General features: G+C 39.6%; 2 protein-coding genes across 2 annotated transcripts; one reads left to right on the top strand and one right to left on the bottom strand.

Moving 5' to 3' along the window:
- Positions 1–3,346: 3,346 nt before the first annotated feature.
- LOC306962360 (mesoderm posterior protein 1-like) lies at positions 3,347–3,841 on the top strand (the record flags this gene model as incomplete). Its single annotated transcript, XM_079555479.1, has 1 exon — positions 3,347–3,841. A coding segment is annotated over one exon (495 nt), but the record flags the coding sequence as incomplete, so codon positions are not given.
- Positions 3,842–10,951: 7,110 nt separating this feature from the next.
- LOC306961675 (aminopeptidase Ey-like) lies at positions 10,952–17,941 on the bottom strand (the record flags this gene model as incomplete). Its single annotated transcript, XM_079554519.1, has 20 exons — positions 10,952–11,098; positions 11,177–11,255; positions 11,341–11,481; positions 11,551–11,718; positions 11,789–11,899; positions 11,963–12,054; positions 12,122–12,269; positions 12,339–12,394; positions 13,040–13,173; positions 13,888–13,964; positions 14,056–14,228; positions 14,319–14,384; positions 14,455–14,520; positions 14,600–14,743; positions 14,965–15,078; positions 15,159–15,313; positions 15,413–15,539; positions 15,857–15,993; positions 16,089–16,231; positions 17,319–17,941. 20 exons carry the CDS (start codon positions 17,939–17,941, stop codon positions 10,952–10,954), a joined length of 2,901 nt encoding a protein of 966 aa, XP_079410645.1.
- Positions 17,942–19,479: the final 1,538 nt, after the last annotated feature.

The following is a 19,479-nucleotide window of genomic DNA, read 5'->3' as shown; positions in this document are numbered from 1 at the left end:
ATAATGTGCCACATTTAGGTGTCTGGATGATTATTTATTGAAATCTTACTGCTATTAATTCTTCACTGTCATTCTACTAAATTAGATAAATTTACAGTCCACCTCTGGCTGACCCCTGCACTCGGCTACTTCACACCCGAGGTGCAGAATGTGTTCCCTCCACTGGCACCTCCTGACCCCCCTGCCCTGACCACACTCACAAACACAGGCCATGCATGATGTGTCATCAGTACTGGGAGGGATATAAAGTATACAGCAGAGATTTTCTGATGAAATATTTCGTACAGTATATATGACTATATATATATATTTGAAAGAGCAGATCATTTTTGGACGATCATTACACTGGTATAAATGATAAACAGGCAGTGGTGCATATGGTAGAGCGGGTCACTCTATGACCGGTGGGTCGGTGATTCGAATCCCGCCAGTGGACACTGTCATTATGTCCTTGAGCAAGACACTTCACCCACCTTGCCTCCAGTGTCTGCCTACATTGGTGTATGAATGAGTGTGTGTGAGTGAGTGGTTCCTTGATGAGCACTTTGAGTCCCGAACGTGGATGTAAAAGCACTGTATAAAGAGAGACCATTAATTAAAACATCAATAATGACCTGATCTGAGTAAAAGTAAAGAACTACCAAAAGTCTTTGTTTAGAAAAATCCTTTTGGTACTTTTCAGCAGGATCATCAGACACTCAAGAAAAAGAAAAAAAACGCCTTTATTTTCCTTGGTTTAAACATTTTTTTTTTTTTTTTTTTTAAACCCACTTAATAAAGTAAAGTGCCATCTTGGTTCACAGTACATTGTTTACCGTCCCACAGCAAGAAGATCCAATCGTTTAAGATAGATAAATAGATATTGATCCTTTCCATTACAGCCAACTGCCCTCACAAACAACCGTCTTATTAACTAAATATCATTGAAATACAAAATAAAAGAAAGAGAAAGACAGAAGAAATTTCTGGTCTATGTAGGTTTTTTCAGGGCCTTAATGTTACCTCCAGTGGTTCTGAACTGTTATAGCACCTACAAAAAAACAGGTCTAAACTTCGACAAAGACTTATCGATGACATATAGTAGCTTTGAACAAATACAGCCCAAACACAAAAGAGGGACAAAATCATTAATACAATTGTACAAATACCAGATACAGCTACCAGACCTGCAGAGGTGAAGCAGCACCTGCAGCAGCCTCTGTTCAGCACACTGCTCTAACACTAATGAGTCATAAAGGCAGTATTCAAATGTTGTCACTCAGAACTAACTCAGAACATGTAAACACCATACTTCGATTGTACATTTGTGTTGTAAAAATCTGTGCATAGTTATATTTATTCCCTCAGTTCAACACACATGCTGAAATGCAGTGGTGAGTTTTCCCACAGCCATGAACGCTGTATTTCCAACAGAACGCTCCTAGTGGAGGGTTGAGGGTATGGTAAGTGCACTCAGGAGCACACACAGGTGGCAGGCAGTCCGGCTACAGCCTACAGTGAGTGGGCGTCCACCAAGAGGTGCCAAACTCCAGGACTGGCTCCCACAACCTCACCTCGCTCCGGGTGAGTGTCCGGGCTTTGCAAAGTTCAGCCCAAGTTCACCGTGCCCCTGACAGACACACAGTCCATCTACAGGTCATCTGTGTTCCTAACAGGACTTCACATTTTCATCACCCTGAAGCGTTTAAGACGTTGTAAAGACTTCAAAATAGAGCAAAGTGAATATTTTATGTCACATGTGAGTTTTCTTCTTTGTCTGAAGCGTAAATATTAAAATATAAAAAAACATGTTTCATTGAACCTGAAATGGAAAGACGCATGCATTCTGTTTGTTGGGCTCTGCAATGACAATTTGCAGAGCCCAAATTGTCATTGCAGATGACAATTTCAATTTGAAACCACTGAACAAACCAGAAAAGGAATGTGGGCAGAACATGCATGAATATGAATGAGCACGAATATAATAACTTTATTCACACAGAAAATAGAAAAAGAGAATAGAATTACTTGTAAAATACCAGAAATTTGGTTTCCAGGCCATATTATGATATCACAATATTAAAGGTTGTGTGAATGTTTACAATTGTGTAAGCTGGGTTTAAAATGTTGTAACCACATATATTGTGCTTGTGTGGACTGTTTATGAATACAATGATATTTTTTGTAATGTATATAGGGTAGAAATAAACCAGTTGCAAAAAAGGCAAAGTAAAATGCAGAACAGTGGACAGAGTATCCCCCTGTTTCTCACAGCTGAGGTGTGAAGTGACGCCTTCAGACTCATCAGTGTAAAACCATCTCACCTCTACATTAAAGCCATAACAAAACTACATGGCTCATTAGGCTCCAGGATATTTAATCTATCTCTGAATCCAGTGGTGTGTAGAACAGTAGCGTAGTGTTCGGACAAGTGTGATGTCTCCTTAGCACTTTTCTGATCATAAAACCTTCTGAGTGGGATACTGTATTTGAGAGGACCCCAAATCAGGGTTACATGGTATGTTGCACTATTATGACATTATGTGTACATACTTCTGGTGTTTTAAATGAAATGTTTAATTTGTGTGAATATTTTTGTAAAGCACGGTGTGTTACTTCATGTATGAACAGTGCTGTTCAAATAAATGCAATTATTATGTTCAGACAATAGAAGCTAGATTTGCTCAGTGAACCTGCTTTTGTTTAACCTGGCTGAATTAACATTGTATTAGTTCAGAGTTGAGTTTCACATGTGAGTTTGTAAACTGACAAAATCCAGAGAATTTATTTCATAGTTCAATATTGGCTTTGGTTTCCTGTGAGCTGATAAGGATAACTAAGCATTAATCATTATATGAATCATGCTATAAGTTTATAACTATGTAAAATCCCATATGGCCTGACACAAATAAGACTAAAGACGATTGACCCAACATGTTGTAAATCTTCATTCCCAACACGGGAAAGCTTTCTAAAGTTTCCCAAAAGTGAAACCAAAAGTGCTCATGTCAGACATAAGCCACTTTTGTGCAGCCATGTGCAAAAAACATCTACATCGCTGAACAAACTAAATCCCAAAAAGCAAAATCTGTTTTTTTGTTCGGAGCAGGGGTCAAAATTCACACTTCAACTGCTGCAGCTGAACTTTCCCAGACAGGAGGGACTAGGCAGGGGCTCTGGCAGAGTGGTACACAGCACTGTGTGTGGAGAGCTGCAGCCCGGGACACTGATGGTTTGGGAGAATCTGCAGAGGTGTCATTTCACACCTCTGCGGCCTGGCCTGGACTTATATACCAGCAGTGCAGCTCTGAGCGGCATACACACTCCTCCAGTCTCTTTAGACAGACCACTGAGCTCCTAATACAACATGGATACCTCCTCCGTTCTGGACTACAGTCTGCAGTACCAGTGGTGTTCTGACTCGGAGATGTCCAGCCTATCTTCTCCATCTCTGTCCCCTGTTTCATCCATGGATTCCAGTCTCTCACCGTCCTACCAGCAGCTACCAAAGCCATCCACTCAAACGTCTAATGCTCTGAAACCTACAGGTGGACGCAAAGTGGGACGAGCCAGGACCACCAGGATCCGCTCAAAGCAAAGAGAGAGCGCCAGCGAGAAGGAGAAGCTGAGAATGAGGGATCTGACTAAAGCTCTCCACCACCTCAGATCGTACCTACCGCCTTCAGTGGCCCCTGCAGGACAGACGCTGACAAAAATTGAGACTCTCCGCCTCACTATTCGATACATCTCCTACCTGTCAGCTCAACTGGGCCTGAGTGAAGAGGTGCTGTTTCAGAGAAGGGAGCAGGGAGACATGTCCGCGCACGACACAAGTTCTCCAGAACATCTCAGCTTCTTCCAGCATAGACCAATGAGAACACTAGACAGTCCAAGCCTAAACCAAAACGGGAGCCAGAACTTCTACTCACCACAACCTGCCGTGATGCTTCCCGGGAGCTGTAGTTTTGGAATGGATCAGTACAGCAGTCAGTGCAGTGAAGTGCAACAAAGAGATGTCAGAATGGACAGCGTTTTCCAGTCAACTCCAGCGACAAAGCCGTCCTATCAGGTATGCATCTGTTAAGTGACAAACATTTGGGAATCACAACACAAATACTCCATATGAGATTCAAAATAATGTCATCATGATTTTGAATCTAAATACATTCTCTCTGCATTTTTACAGGTGTTTGATGGCTTCCACCTCCCACTGGTTCCAAGAGACTACTATGCATGAACAAATCTGAACTGTCATCCAACAACAGCCTACTTTACTCAAACTGCCTCACTGTGAATGGACTAAATTATTTGTAAAAAATATATGTTCTTTTTTACTTTGTATTTATTTTGTTGTAAATATTTAAAATACTGACAACTATTTTTGTATGTCTTTATACCACTATTTATAATAAAAACATTGAAATGACATTTAATACGCCTCATTCAGTAAATTCAGTCTGGCCAATAATAAGGAAACAAATGAGTACATGCCTTGCTGTTCTGAGGTCAGGTTCCCCAGATGATGAAACCGTAATGGCGACATGACAACCCTCTGCTAGCTCGTCGATTTATTTATTTAACTAATTAGCATACTTACTTTTTGTCTTATATTTCACTTAAATTATCACGTAAGTCAAGTAGGTCTCGCAGACAAGTTGATCACCGTTTTCACTCGACTAGATTCAACTGTTAGTGGTAAGAAAACTCCTGATCTGCTTTTAGCGTAGCCTCTTTGCGACATCACAAGTAAATTATTATCAGATCAATGATTATTATTAACTAGCAAGACGTTGCTAACGTCACATCTCGTTAGCAACGTCAGGCTAACGACACGACGTTACATGACCAGCAATCTTTTTTCTGTGATTACTGGATGTTATAATTTTAGACCATTTTCTCTACAGAGAACAACAGATATATTTCACTTACTTTGTTTTTTTTCCACTGTAAAAGCTAAAAAAAAAATATAGAACTATTTTTTTTTAAACAACAAATATTTGTAATATTTTTATTTTTGCCCTGTTCAAAGATTGGCAGTAAGATGTTTTTGATTTATCTCCCCTTGTGGTGGCATATTTTCATTCAAAATAAAATAAACGATTAGAGCCGCTTAACCCTTTACTGAAGTAGGTCATTTTGCTTCATTCGCCTGTAAAATGACATCTCCTAATTAAAACTATTGCCTTATTTACATAATTCTTTTGCATGTGAGTCTAGTTGTAGCCACAACAATCAGTTTGACTATCACTGCCACTATTGGCAAGTTATCAACTACAGTACTGAGTAAAATAATCATTTTCTTTATACTCGCCTAAATTTTTTAATGAACATAAAGGTCCGCAGCGGCAATAGATAGGTGGGAACCAAAACACACTCTGAGCCTATAAAAATACTACCACTTGAACATATATTTCAAACAGGTCAACAATATCTGTAAAAATTAACATTGTACATCAATTTTTACATGGACATGTCCATGCGTTTTATAGGGGGAACTTTGTCTTAACCCAAATCTATCATTTTGACTAGTAACATGCCAGGCAATATGACTGGTGCGTATATGCATTTGATGGTGCACATACCGTGGTTGGTACGTAGCTTCTTTATGAGAACCCTTTTGCTTTTTCCCAAATTTCCGAGATTACCCTAAGCAGTTGTTTTCAAACTGTGGTACGTGGTCCACTGGTGGTACTTGGAGTTCATCATGTGATACTCAGGTTCATCTGCATTTTTAGAGTTTGTTGGAACAATTTAATTAGAGATATTTAAAGGCCCTATACCTTATTTTTAATTCTAAACATTGAAAAGAAAAGCCTTTAAATTAAAATGTTGTAACGTTGTTAACTGCTTTCTAACTTTTCTAACATATTTGTATTCCTATTGGGACCAGTTTATTGGCATATTTCCCAACTTTTCAGGGTCAGTTTCACAAAAATGTTTGAAAACTAGACGACATGTTCATGAAATTGATACAAATGCTTTATTATTAGAGACATGAGTGCCCGAGTTTACGATATACTAAAGGAGGACAAAACAAAACAAAAAAACTTTAGTAAATAACTGCATGGTTCACCCTCTTTACACCTAGATGAGTCCAATTTAGGTCTGTTTTAGACAGTTAAGTCCGAATTTGATTGTAATCGTGGTCTAGTGCAGTGGTTCTCAACCTGGAGGTCACGAGACAAATTTGGGGGGTCGCCAGATCATTTAGATAAAATATACATATTTTCATTTTCATAATTTACTGTTTTATTGTAGCATGTGTTTGCTATATTACCAGAGTGCCATTATTTGTTCGTAGTTTGATGAATTTTATTTCAGCCATTTGGTTTTTTTTTCTTTGTTTTTTAAGAATTATGTAGGCTAATTTTTTATTTCTCACAGTGTGACCCGGGCAGTGGGTCACGAACCCCCTCCAAAAGGTTGAGAACCACTGGTCTAGTGAGTCTGGTGGTACTTGTACTTTCAGTGCCTACTGCCTGCACAGTAATGTCGATAGAAAAGTGCTAGATAAATGTGACCATTTATTTATTTACTTAAAAATTATAGGATAGTAATATATTTCATAAGTGATACTGAACCAAGGCCTAAGTATAGTGTATTTAATGCTAACTTTCTGTTTCTCCCAGTCACACAAGTCATAACATGCTAACTAATGCTTTATGAATATATTGTGTGGTTTTCAATTGTAACCATTTGAAATACAGTATATCTTAAGCCTTGATCACTGGAAAGAGGGACGCTCTGAAAGATAGTGCCCATTGACAGTGGATTGACAGTGGATCTAAATATACTGTCAATGATAGTGCCGTAAAAATGACAAAGAAACCAAAGAAACCAAAATCATGGCCATGTTTTTGTAGTTTGTAAAGGTAACCTTCTGCAAACACTGACCTCTGATGACTTGTTATTAAAAGTCAAAGACATGCGTGACATTACAGCCTGGGTTAAATCTCCTCCACAGTTTACCCTCATTATTTGGTATAGCTTTGATAATGAGCCTCAGCAAACATGGAGAGATCCTAGGCACCACTGAGTCTAGACTCCGATCCTGATCCTCCTCACTTTTCCCCCTCTTTCTCTCACCTAGGTCCCTAATTACCTACCACAGACACCCGTGAGCCCTTTAATATTTATAGGTAAGTGCCGATTTGCATATCAGCCTGCGGAGTAAGGCCCGTGTGTTTAGTTTGCCACATATCTGCGGTTTATTTGAAATTCCAGCAGAATGCCTAACACACAACCTAATACACTCAGGCCCTTCATCAAAGCTGGTCTAATACACTCAGGCTGGAAGATGTAAAGGTGACACTGCTGTGCTGATGATCCCGTCGTTACAAGTGAGTAAACACTGTCAGCCTAATGTGGATTAAGGAATATCCTCTCACTCTCATTAAGCCTGGAGTGAAGCTAAAAGTGACAGCTGCATGAGGTTTTTGAAAGGAGCGTCAAACAAAACAATTAGCAGCTAACAGCACATTATTGGACATGAAAGAGTCAGGAAGCATTCACTGTATTCTAAATTTATGTTGCTGTCAATTCATAGCTTTTTGTGTATTGCTATGTAGAAAGTCAATATCAGCAGACAGTTGTCATAAATACTTTTTGTTACAGACAATATCTTGATCAAGAGAAAATACATTTGTTGAAAGAATTGGGGGAGAAAAACAATTGCAATTAGCAACACATAAATTAAAATCTAGAATCTAGGCCCCGCTTTCAATTTTTCTCAAAACCTTTTAATCATTTGCAGGAGCACTGTGGAAGCACAACATCCTATCAATACAATATACTTTGGGAATGCTAATCAATTAACTTAAAACCAATAGGATTTATAGGAATAAACATAAATTACTAGCAATAATATCACAATGTTATATATATTGGTACTGCAAAATGGGAACTTGAATTCACATTTTCTTGAAAATGCTGTAATATGATAACTGAAAGCTAAAGGGTTTTTTTTTTCTTTTTTTTTTGTAATTATAAAGCGTGTCATTGTTGCATAATGGCGATTGCTGCTGGCTGTGTGGGATGGTTCACACGTCCTGGTCCATCAATAGTTGCCCTCAGCACAGGAGTCAAATGTGACACGGTGGTTTGTGGGAATACAGCCCTGAACTCACCTCCATGGCCTTTTTATGAACTTTACTGGAATCCCATGGTCAGGCAAAGGTTGAATTATCTGTACATGTTCACTGAAAAATGTTAAATACTGTAAATTATTAGAATAATATCAACCTGCACAGTGATTTAAAAAATTGCACGGTCAGTTTAATGTGGTACAAATAAAATCCATTAAAAATACCATCACAGTAAGTTAGAGCTTGGCTAAACAATTTTAAAAAATATAGTTAGGACGTTTGAATAAAGTTGGTAAAAAGAAACACATTTGCTTGGTGTAGCTTTATTACAGCCACTTCTTTAGTTGTTCTCAGGCCTCTAAGGTATGTTGTCCAAACAGAACAAGGTGCAAAGTCTTAACACCTCCCAGCTGCCTGACACACTTTTGTGGCCTAACTTCAAGTGCTCAGGGGTGTTACTAATGAGAGATTAGAACATCATTAAAAAAAATACTAGCACTTTGTTAATTATATTTTATATGGAGTCTCTCTCATACCGTACAATATATGTGTCCCGAGGGGCTGGTGCACTGCATGAAACTGCCCTGATTCTGTCTATAATAAAACCAGATGTACTCGGATCCAATCGAGTTTTCTTATATAGCTATGGACAAACTTATTTGTGTGTCAAGGGACAGGCAAAAGATAAATCGGAGAAAATGCGGTTCTTTATAAATTATTTACTACTTCGTTCCGCCCGGGCCGGTGATTGGGGACCACTGGCCTAGATGATATTGTGTCTTTAAATTGAAATAACATCAGTTCGTGACAGTGAGGCTGTTCTCGGATCTCGGATCTCGGGCTTGTTGAGTGAATAGGTCACACCTTGTCCAGGACCGGTCCCATTTCCCATAGGACCTCATGTCCAAGGTGTCAGCCCTTCTCCCAGCTCCTCAGGACCAGGGGCGACTGCCTTGAGGTGACACTTTGCACCTCCCACCAGATATAAGCTCTGCACTGCCTGTTCCTCCTCACTCTCATCTGCTTGGCCCACAAGCAACACAGTGACAGCTCAGAGAAGACCCCGACCACTACTACAGCCATGGACAAGTCCTTCTGCTCTGCTCTCCAGGCTGAGGAGGGCCGCTCCTTCCTGTTCGACTGTGATATCCTGCTGGATAAGTCTTGTGATCCTCTGGCCTGTGATCCGTTATCAGACCCTGGCTACTTCAGCGCCTGCAGCAGTCTGTCTCCTGCCTCCTCAGTGGACTCCTTCAGCTTATCTCCAAACTCGCTCCCAGGCAAAACAGAGCAAGACTCACCAAGCTGCTTCATCTTCAGAGGTGCACCCCATCAGGCTGCAACTACTATCAAGACCCTGCCTCAGTCTGCCTCCACTGCATCTGCCTCTAAGAAGTCCAGATCCAAATGTCCGGGGAAGAAAAGGCAGTCTGCTAGCGAAAGGGAGAAGCTGAGGATGAGAGATCTGTCCAAAGCTATGCACCACCTCCGGTCTTTTCTCCCTCCATCTGTGGTCCCACAGGGACAGGCTCTGACCAAGATCGAGACCCTGCGCCTCACTATGGGCTATATCAGCCACTTGTCTGCTCAGCTGGGCCTCTCTGAGGAGTGCCTGGAACACAAGAGGGCTTCAGGCCGCATGAAGCAGAATCCAACCATCATCCCACTGCAGGGGACCCAGTGCAGCTCTCAGCCTGGGGCCTGCCCTGGGACCTACACGAGCCCTCTGATCTCTGCAGGACTCTGTTACACAAGTCAGTGCTGGGTGCCTCAGCAGCAGCACCCTCAGATGGGCTTCAATGGACAATCTTAAGACTTTAAATAATAAAAAAATATATTTTCATTGCATCAATGAACCAAAGGACAAGTATCCTAATTTGTTGTTTTAAGACAGACCTGTTTGTATAATTGTAGTTTCTGTGTTTTGTACAAAGTGTTTATTTATTAAACTTGTATTTACCACTTAAAAATTAAGATTGAAGGAGAATTCAGAAGGAAGTGTGATATTAAATATTTAGATTTAAACAACATCTGTCATTATTTTTGCCACAGAATTTTGGGATAACAAAGGTAAACATGTAAGTCCACACTGAAATGGACATTGTATCCTCCATTTTTTTCCTTTAACTAGTAGAAATAACATTTTGTTGAAATGACATCATGCGCTGTCCACCTATTTATTAATAAACCATTCCATTCTAATATCTCCAAAGGAAGTTTCTCTCTACCTCTTATTTACAAAGTGCAGGTGATTGACTTCCTAACACAAACAGAGTAGCTGACACAAGCAGCAGCAGCAGGGAGGTGCTAAACAGCAAGCACATCCCCTCTAAAGGAAAGACACCCATGGAGAAATGGCAGCTGGACCAGGAGCAGTAACATGGCACCTCTTCTGTCCTGTGTAAACACATAGTGCTTAAGACCCTCAGAAGACTGCCTTAATGAGCCACTGAAGGATTAATCTTTATGTAATGAGCAATAAAAGCTTCGCTCTTGGGTTGAAAATAAGGCTAATTTTAGTATTACCCAGCAGCATACACTTTCATCCTGTTTATCTACATTGCCCATGCATAAAATAGAATCTAATAAGAGATTACGGTGGCACTGTGCTGTCCTGTTAGTGTCAACACAGTCTCTAGCACCAGCTTGTACTGGAATATATATATACTTAACTCAACTTGGTTAATATAACAATTAACTAAACATTTGCACTGTGACTTGTGCATGTAAATATATGAAATGCACTGTATATTCCTATATATGCAATTTATTCTAACTAACAAATACTAAACAAATGGAAACCAATTTATTCATATAATGATGTATATAAAACAACAAATTAGAAAAGAAAGTCTTTAAAATCATTGTGATAATAGTTGTGCAGTGTTTTATGTTTGACTGGTTAACCAGTCTTGCACAGGTTTTTTATTCAGTGACACCCAGTTGATGTTGGCCTTGGTGGTCTCCAGCGCCTGTTCCAAAGCTGCTGTGGCTGAACCAATTTGTCCAACATTATCCTCCTTGAACTGCACCAGCTGCAGGCAAACATCAAACATTATTTTAGCGGACTATACAGAGTAATGTGACATTTTACAAACAAACAGAGACTGTACCTGGTTGTACTCAAACTCTGTGGAAAACCGCTTGGTTACTCCGCTGATTAGACCTCCAAACGACATTGCACCTCCATAACTAACATAACATAACACAACCATGTTATTACATATTATAACATACACTTTTGAATTGCACACTATTAAATATGTGGTACACTTACTTATTATACAAATATCCCCATTTTGCTCTGATGAAGTCCCAAGCCAAAGGTTGACCAATAGGATTGCTGGCAATAGTGACTATAGTAGAGGAAGCGTCTTGCTTCCGGATCATGGTTGGGTCCAGACTATAATCCAAATATCTAAAACATACAAGAAAGTGTTACTTCAAATGAAGACGAACACTGTATTCTTGGATATAACTCACATACCTATTGAGCAGCCAGGGCTGTTCAGTGCAAGACAGAGCATACATAAGTTTATCAGCTTCAGAGGCCACAGTTGCATTTTTGTACATGCGCCATGCAAAGTCCCATTCCTCCACTCCTCCTGCTCGGATGGCACTGCAGTACACAGTGGATCGCAGGTTTGGACTGATCCTAAAACAAGTAAAGCAATGTTACAATAGACCCTCCTTGAAAAAAAAAATACATTACAGTAGAAACATACGGGTTGTGAGTGGGGTTATTCATCCACTGTTTGAACCAGTTGGTAGTCAGCTCCTTGCAGCCCGGTACTCCTGTGCTGCAGGCCATGGAGATAGCATTTACCTGATTGTACCTGTAAACAGAAGGCAGGAGTTAGCACAATATCTTGGAATAACTATTCACAGTGAAAACTTACTGGTCAGTGTGTTTATTTGGAATCTCTGTCCAGTTTGAAGTTAATTTCTCAAAGTAGCTGAATAGAGGAGATACTTTTGTTTTGATATAGGCCTGGAATTAAACATACAAATGTCAGTTTCTCACATTAAAATGACACAACTGAAAATATCATTCCTACCTGCATTGGGCCATACACCTCACTGCGGTCGAACATAAGATAGAAATAGTTGAGATTGCGTCTAGCTGTTTCCCACGGCATGTACTCCACCTCTTTGTCCAAGAACGTGGTTGTCCGCAGAGCTAGTGTTGTGTTCACAATCTTCGCTCTAAAAAATTCCATTGTTTTAGTCTCTTGTTTTCATTTGCAACATTATATTAGGAATGATAATTACTACCTTGCGAGATTAAACGCATCACCAATGATCTGCGCCCTGTTAATCACCGGAATATCCTGAAATAAAACATTTTTTTTTGTGGCGGAATACAAAGAATTAGTTTTTTTTAGCACAGTTTAGCATTCCTTGTACCTTATCTTAAGGCACTGTATCTGATATTTTTTGTTTTCAAACCATGACAGAGGGAGCAAGTTGAGTGTTGAATGTTGGTGGTTGTTTAAAATATTATGTAAGACATGTACTATTTTTTAGACCCAAAAAAAAGACATCCAGAAGGAATCAACATTATACTGCCGGGACATTTTCTTTCCCTTGTCCTTTCTACTCAGCTTGCTGATTTAGTTAAACAAATTTAAAGCACAAACTTCAAATTTTAAATTTTTTTAAAAAGATACAGAAATTCCTAGTTTACAGTACAAAGAATGTCACTTTTTCTGCCAGCAAACCCCATTTTCACATTTTTGATTATCCAATCTGGTCACCGTGCTGATGCAGCTAGTTATTTTTAGCAGAGGTGCTACTTTGGGGTTTACAATCGCTAAAAAAAACAGCGCACACTGTACACAACAAAAACAATGTATACTTCAAATGGCCAAAATGGACTACAAATAAAAGTCTGTTGAAAACAGGAAAAATGGTGACGTTGTGAATAAGTGTAAGCCCACTATTTTTTTTTTTTTAAAGAAGATTAAGTTTTGTACCTCAGGTTTTGAGGAAAGCTTGGCAAGAAGACGCTCCCAGTTTTCATCATCATAGTTGACTCTGTAGAAGCCCTTCATGTTGATATTGGCCACCAGCCACTCACCAGGAGCAGTTATGAGTTCAGTATTTGTGCCTGTGTGGAAATTACTGCATTAAAAATTCAACTATATGCACAATCGAACAGTAGCTACACATCATAAGAGGATGACATTTTTGCCAGGTTCATGGATGTGATGAAGTAATCTAATTTGGTCCAAGTGGTTAGTGCTTGTGCTTCACAGCTAGAAGACCGTGTCTGTGTAGGTTTCCTCTGGGTTTCCCCTACCTCTAAAAAATAATGGCTTACATTTGTAGTATCTCAAAGTGCCTCAAAGTGTGTAGTATCTCAAAGTGCCACACTGTAGTCATTATTCATTCACGTCATACTCCATGGTGGTAGTCTACTGTTGAAGCCACAGCTGCTCTGGGGTAGACTGACAGAAACGAGACAACCAGTCTGTGCCATTGGCTCATCCGACCACCACCAACCACTCACTCACACTCTACATTCACCAAGGCTTCCTGGTGTTCCCAAACGATCTCCCATCCAAGTACCAGCCTGGCCCTTCCTAGCTTAACTTCGAGATCTGACAGGATCGGGCAGAGCAAAGGCCAATGTACAATATGCCAGGATGAATGAGAGTGTGTTTGAGATTGCTAGTGGGGGACGACGGATGGAAATTAGACCATGCGCGTTTACATGCATGAGACGCATGTATGTTCATTGACGTGTACTGTCCCGACCAAATAAATGTTGTACTCATTTTTACCCAAATTAATTGAACAAAAGCATATTTTCAAAACTTGCCTTCTTTTACAGTGAGCCAGTACTGCTTCTCTTCAGCATCATTTTTAATCCATGTAACAGGAACCATCCATTCATAGCTTGGGTTAACGGCATCAATATAAGGTTAAAAACATGCATTAGCTTAGCAATAGAGAACATCTTAACAAGCAAGAGTAAAGCTGCCCTTACCCATATGGAGAGGGTCTTTCTACTGGAGAATCAGGGTCCAATAAGAAGTGTTTTTGCATAATGTGTCCAGTTCGGGTGTTGATAGTGATCACTGGGAAACCCATCTGAAGAATCCATCGGTTCATAATCTCTTCTATGGACGCGGGCAACGATATGCTAGAGTCAATTACAGCCTGGCCAAAACAGATTATAAAATGTGTTTTTAAACAAAGCCCCTCATGATTTATTTTAACACTGTAATCTTACTTGATGCTGTCACTTACCATTTGAAGGTGATTCCAGAGATCTTGGTATACAGTGTTTTTGTATTGGAAAGTGTCTAGGTAAGTCTGCATAAGAACAATTAGTCAAAAAAGCAATACGGTGTATAACAAAGGAAAACTATAGTCATACACTCACATGAAGTCCTTTAGAGAAAACCTTTTCTGTGATGAACTCAGAAAGCATTCGGAGGACTGCAGCTCCCTTGAAACAGACAATGATTTATAATGGTAAAAAGGATGAGTATATAAATATTAGTAAATACTTTGTACATGAACTTTACCTTGCTGTATGTAATGGAATCGAATAGTTCACTGATCTGCTCTGGTCTCAGGATTTCATCTTCCTTTGATGAAAGGGGGTGGGAGGAGGCCAGTGCATCAACTCCCATCACACCTATGACCTCATTGAGAACTATTAAATCTGTCTGTAATGTAATAATCACAATAAATGATACTAAATGAGTTTTTGCAATACAACAAATACAACAAAAGTAGCTGTAGTAATAGTTGTAATGAAACTCTTCAATGGCTAGAGAGAATAAACGTTACTGCTATAACCAGTGGAGGTGACTATTATTGCAGTCAAGCAAGTTTAATATTGGCCGCTATGCAAACTGGAAAATCCCTTTGTTTCCAAACAACTCACCATGTTCCATGTTGGTTCAGCATAATTAGCTCCCAGATAAGACACATATGTCGCAAACCCCTCATTCAGCCAAAGGTCATTCCACCATCTCGTAGTCACCAGGTTTCCAAACCACTATGGATTACAGACCACTGCTGTCACCAATTACAAGAACTTTCAAAGCCAACTTTCAACAGTGTTTGTTTGTACTGTACCATGTGAGCCAGTTCATGAGCTATGACCGTGGCTACCCACTCTTGGTCCCCATTGGAGGAGACCTCGGGGTTGTACAGAAGGGCAGTCTCTCTGTAGGTGATGAGACCCCAGTTCTCCATCGCTCCGGCTGCAAAATCTGGCAGAGCAATCTGATCTGCAAACAGACAAATAAGTAAAATAAAATAAGTAAAATAAGATTGAAGATAGTGACAAAGACTCTGGCAAAATGTAAAATGTTGTTGAGCGTGTTTACCTGATTTATTCAAAGGGTAGGAGATATTGTAGTAATTCTCAAAAAAGGACAAGATAGGACCAGTTTTCTGAAGGGCATAATCTCCTTGACCTTCGTCGATGGCCTTTTGACGAGCCCAGATTCTGATCTGCACAGACGAAGTGTTTGAGCATATGCATGTCCAGCAGGGGGCAGCATTGTACAGCATAGACGCGCTGTCTATGCTGTCCAATGCAGAATCAGAATTTGTTTTACTAGGAATTTTCTTCGGATCAATCATTAGTTAGTTAGTTAGTTAGTTAGTTAGTTAGTTAGTTAGTTAGTTAGTTAGTTAGTTAGTTAGTTAGTTAGTTAGTTAGTTAGTTAGTTAGTTAGTTAGTTAGTTAGTTAGTTAGTTAGTTACACACTGTTAAGTAAAAAACAAAACGAAAATCAGTAAATGTAATGAATAGAAGGAATAATTACCAAAACGCCAGTGTTGTTGTTCCCAATGTTGCCAAATTCACACACCACAAAAGCCAGTAGATAAGACGACATAACCTCTGTGGCCATAAAGCTGGTTCTAGTAAGATCGTGCCCTTCCACGGTGACATTGACCGGGTCTGTGTGACATAAAACAATGTTGCAGACTTTTATATAAGTGATACGTATAGGCCTACACACACACACACACACACACACAATTCTATATACTTGCCATAGTTCATAGAGTTGGAGAGAGCCACAGTCCCATGAGAGTGCAGCAGAGTCATGTAGAAGACTGCCTTCATAGCTGGCTCATCAAAACAGGGAAAGGCCTTCCTGGCATCGGTTGGCTGCATTTGTGTAGTGGCCAAGACTCTAAAACACACACACAAAAAACCTTTGTCTTACTTGGAGGCTTATTGTGGTTGTAATTTGCATGAAATTAATGAATTGATTGAAATCTGCCCCTGTGTTGGAAAGATAGAAGAGGCCAGGACTTTTTTCGTTTAAATACGATTAATTATTCCATTAGGTTTAGTGCGATTAAAAATATTAATCGACATTAATCACACTTTTTCAATTTCCATTTTCCTGCAAGACGTTGCTTAGGGCCGAACACCGCATAAAGCCAAAAACAATTGTACTTGTTTATTCCCACTGCTAAGCCGTACTAAACTTATTTTAAAAAGATAATTTTCCGAAATGAATCAAATTGCTTTTGTCTTTGAAATGATCACAGAGGCCTCACATCTGCAAAAAAATAAGTTCAAATGTAAGAAAATACAAAAAAGCATCTAAAATATATCTCTGAAAAAACACCAAATAAATTATGCTTAAATGTGATTAATTACGATTAATTAATTACAAAGGCCATAATTAACTTGATTAATTGTGATCAAGTCCCACCGCTAGTTTTTTTCATAAAATCGTGTCTTGAACTTGAACATTCTAAATCAGGACCAAAACAAGGCTGAGATTAAACTGAATTTGCTAAATCAACTAAAACCAAATGCTTGGAGAATTTTAAGTTGCTATGTCTAATCTTGTGATATACCTGTAAAGTGGATATTGCATCAGTTAATATTGCGATAATGATAATTTGGCAATATATTGAAGTATAGTCTTGTATGATGTATAATTAAATAAAAGAATGATAATAAAAGATTTATGTGGCACTTCACAAGCTGAAGCCACACATGGGAAACCTAAGGCCCGGGGGCCAAATGCGGTCCGTCTATCCCTTCCATCTGGCCCGATAACAATATTTTTAGAACCAATATTTTCACTCTAATAATATAATAATAATAATGACTTCTGAAATCATGTTTTTGTATGTTTTTGGCAATACCGCTCAATTTGAGAATTGTGGCCCGTGCGTCACATGGTTACATTCATCGGCATAGTTTTGTGTCTTGACCAAGGACAGAACGACATCTCTATGAATTGCCGGGCAAAAACATACTTTTTGACGCCATCCTCGTAATATTCACTCCTGTAGAATCCTCCCAGGTCGTCCGCCAACTCTCCGACAAACTCGGTGAAAAGCTCGTACATGTGGTCAGGCTTCAGACTCCCATGCAGTTGCACCACCAGAAACTGCGTGGGCACCTCCAGCCATGTGGCCTTTATCTTTGGTGCATCCGCTCCATCCAACCCTGTCAGCTTTGCGTGGAAGTTGTCGAAGGTGGTGAGATTGAGCTTGTTGGAGTGAATCAAGATGAGATCCGTCTCCTTCACGCATTTAAACACCACTGTGGAGTTCCCTGAAAAGATGTAAAAGTTGTCCTCGATCGGTGCCAGCCTGGGCCACAGAGTTACATGGTAGGTGACCGGCATCAGCGAGTCCGGGAGTCTGTAGTTCTGCCATGGCTCCTTTGGGCCTGAAGGGGTTGTGGATGGTGCTGTGGATGGTGCTGTGGATGGTGTTGTCGTGGTGACGCTTGGGTCGCCGGTTGGCAGGATGTTGTTTTTGGACTTCTCTTGAGAGTACACCACTGACAGGGCAATGATTGTGGCAGTGGCAGCGATAGCCACAAAGGCACAGGTCCCTACCACTGCCTTGCTAAGGTAGACTCCTTTGCCCATGTCTGTAGTAGAAGAAGACCCAAAGACAAACCTGACTTCTATTTATGGGAACACATTTATGGTTTTGTTAATGGTTGATCTAGCTGTGGAGAAAAGACAGATGAAAGTCCAAAAGGAAAGAATCGTAAAAGGTTCAGATAAGGCAGCGCTGCTTAACCTGTGTTCTTCATACTTACATAAAGCCACTTATAAAAGCCTTTTGAGTAGCCCGCTGTGGTCTGTTTATCCAGAATAGTGTGAAATGTGAGGCAGATGAGCGACTTTGTTTCCATTGCAAGTGTGGCCTCAAAATCTTCCGCATTATGGTGTCTGGCTATAAATTATAATCACATGATGGAAGTGCACAAACAAATGGGACATGAAACCTGAGCACACGTGGGGGTCATTTATTAAGAAAGGTGCTCAATAGCTGAAAAATAAAATATATAAAATTATTTAGCTACATTTATTTATTTATTTATGGTTTATTTGTTAGGGACGGTGTATGTTAATGAACACTACACACTGGATTGTGTCCATGGGCTTATTTGCGTCCGTTGTCCCAGTCCTATTAGGGCCCCAAATCTGATATGTAAATTAGACAATGCTGCTTGAGGGAAAAAAAAATGCAAGAATGACTCTGCTGAACTACTTTTGCACGTGCTACTCGCTTTACACATGAAAACGCTTGGTAAATGACCCCATATTACTTACCTTTTACAAAAGTACATTATCACACAGTACTTTTTACTTCTACATGAGTAATATTATTTTTGAAGTATTAATACGCTTGCCTTCATACTGAGTTATTAGTGATGAGAGCAACATGTTGAGTTAATTTAAAGGTTGTGTTTCTGGTCTAGTCTTGTAAGCTGCTTCACATTCAGCACACTGTTCTGTCCGCTGTCTTTTGGGTCTAAGTCCCAGCTTCAACAATTTGGTGAATCCCATAGACTTCTCTGAAGTTTTTTAGACTTCTCTGAAGTCTGTGGGCCAAAACTAATCCAGAAAAATGATTTTCTTGTATATTACATTAACATTTAGGACTGGGACAAAATCTAAAATCGAATTATTGCTGAAATACCAAGTATAAACATTTTTTTAAAATCAAATATTCCTTTGTTTTCCAGTAACCACACTTTGTTGCATTTTGTGTTAATGTTCTTTACAACACTAACACATCAATAAATGTGGCATTTGGGTTATAAACTTTTAACACATTTTAAAGGGACTACATGAGTTTATGTCCTAAGGTGTAGAATGAGCCCAGACCTATTCACCACAACTGCCTCTAAAATCCTGCACTGTCACTGAAATATTTTTTAATTCGGGTCTGAAGTGCCATCATGCACGAGCTTAATATAGACACTGCAGTTACGCGTAAAACCTGAGGTGGCAGTAGTGAGTGGATCGTCCCAGCCCTAATAAAATTATTATTAAAAAAATGTTGATCTATTTTCAGGATTTGTTGTTGAACATATCAGTATTTCCTCCTTATTTTATGTTGTCAGATTATGTCATGCCATGTGCAAATCAGTGAGATCAGCTGCAATAAAAAC

The sequence above is a fragment of the Gobius niger genome (genome assembly GCF_951799975.1).
Source record: "Gobius niger genome assembly, chromosome: 4".
Taxonomy (NCBI): domain Eukaryota; kingdom Metazoa; phylum Chordata; class Actinopteri; order Gobiiformes; family Gobiidae; genus Gobius; species Gobius niger.
Note: the sequence above shows the minus strand (reverse complement) of the source record. Positions and strands in the feature narration are given on the sequence as shown.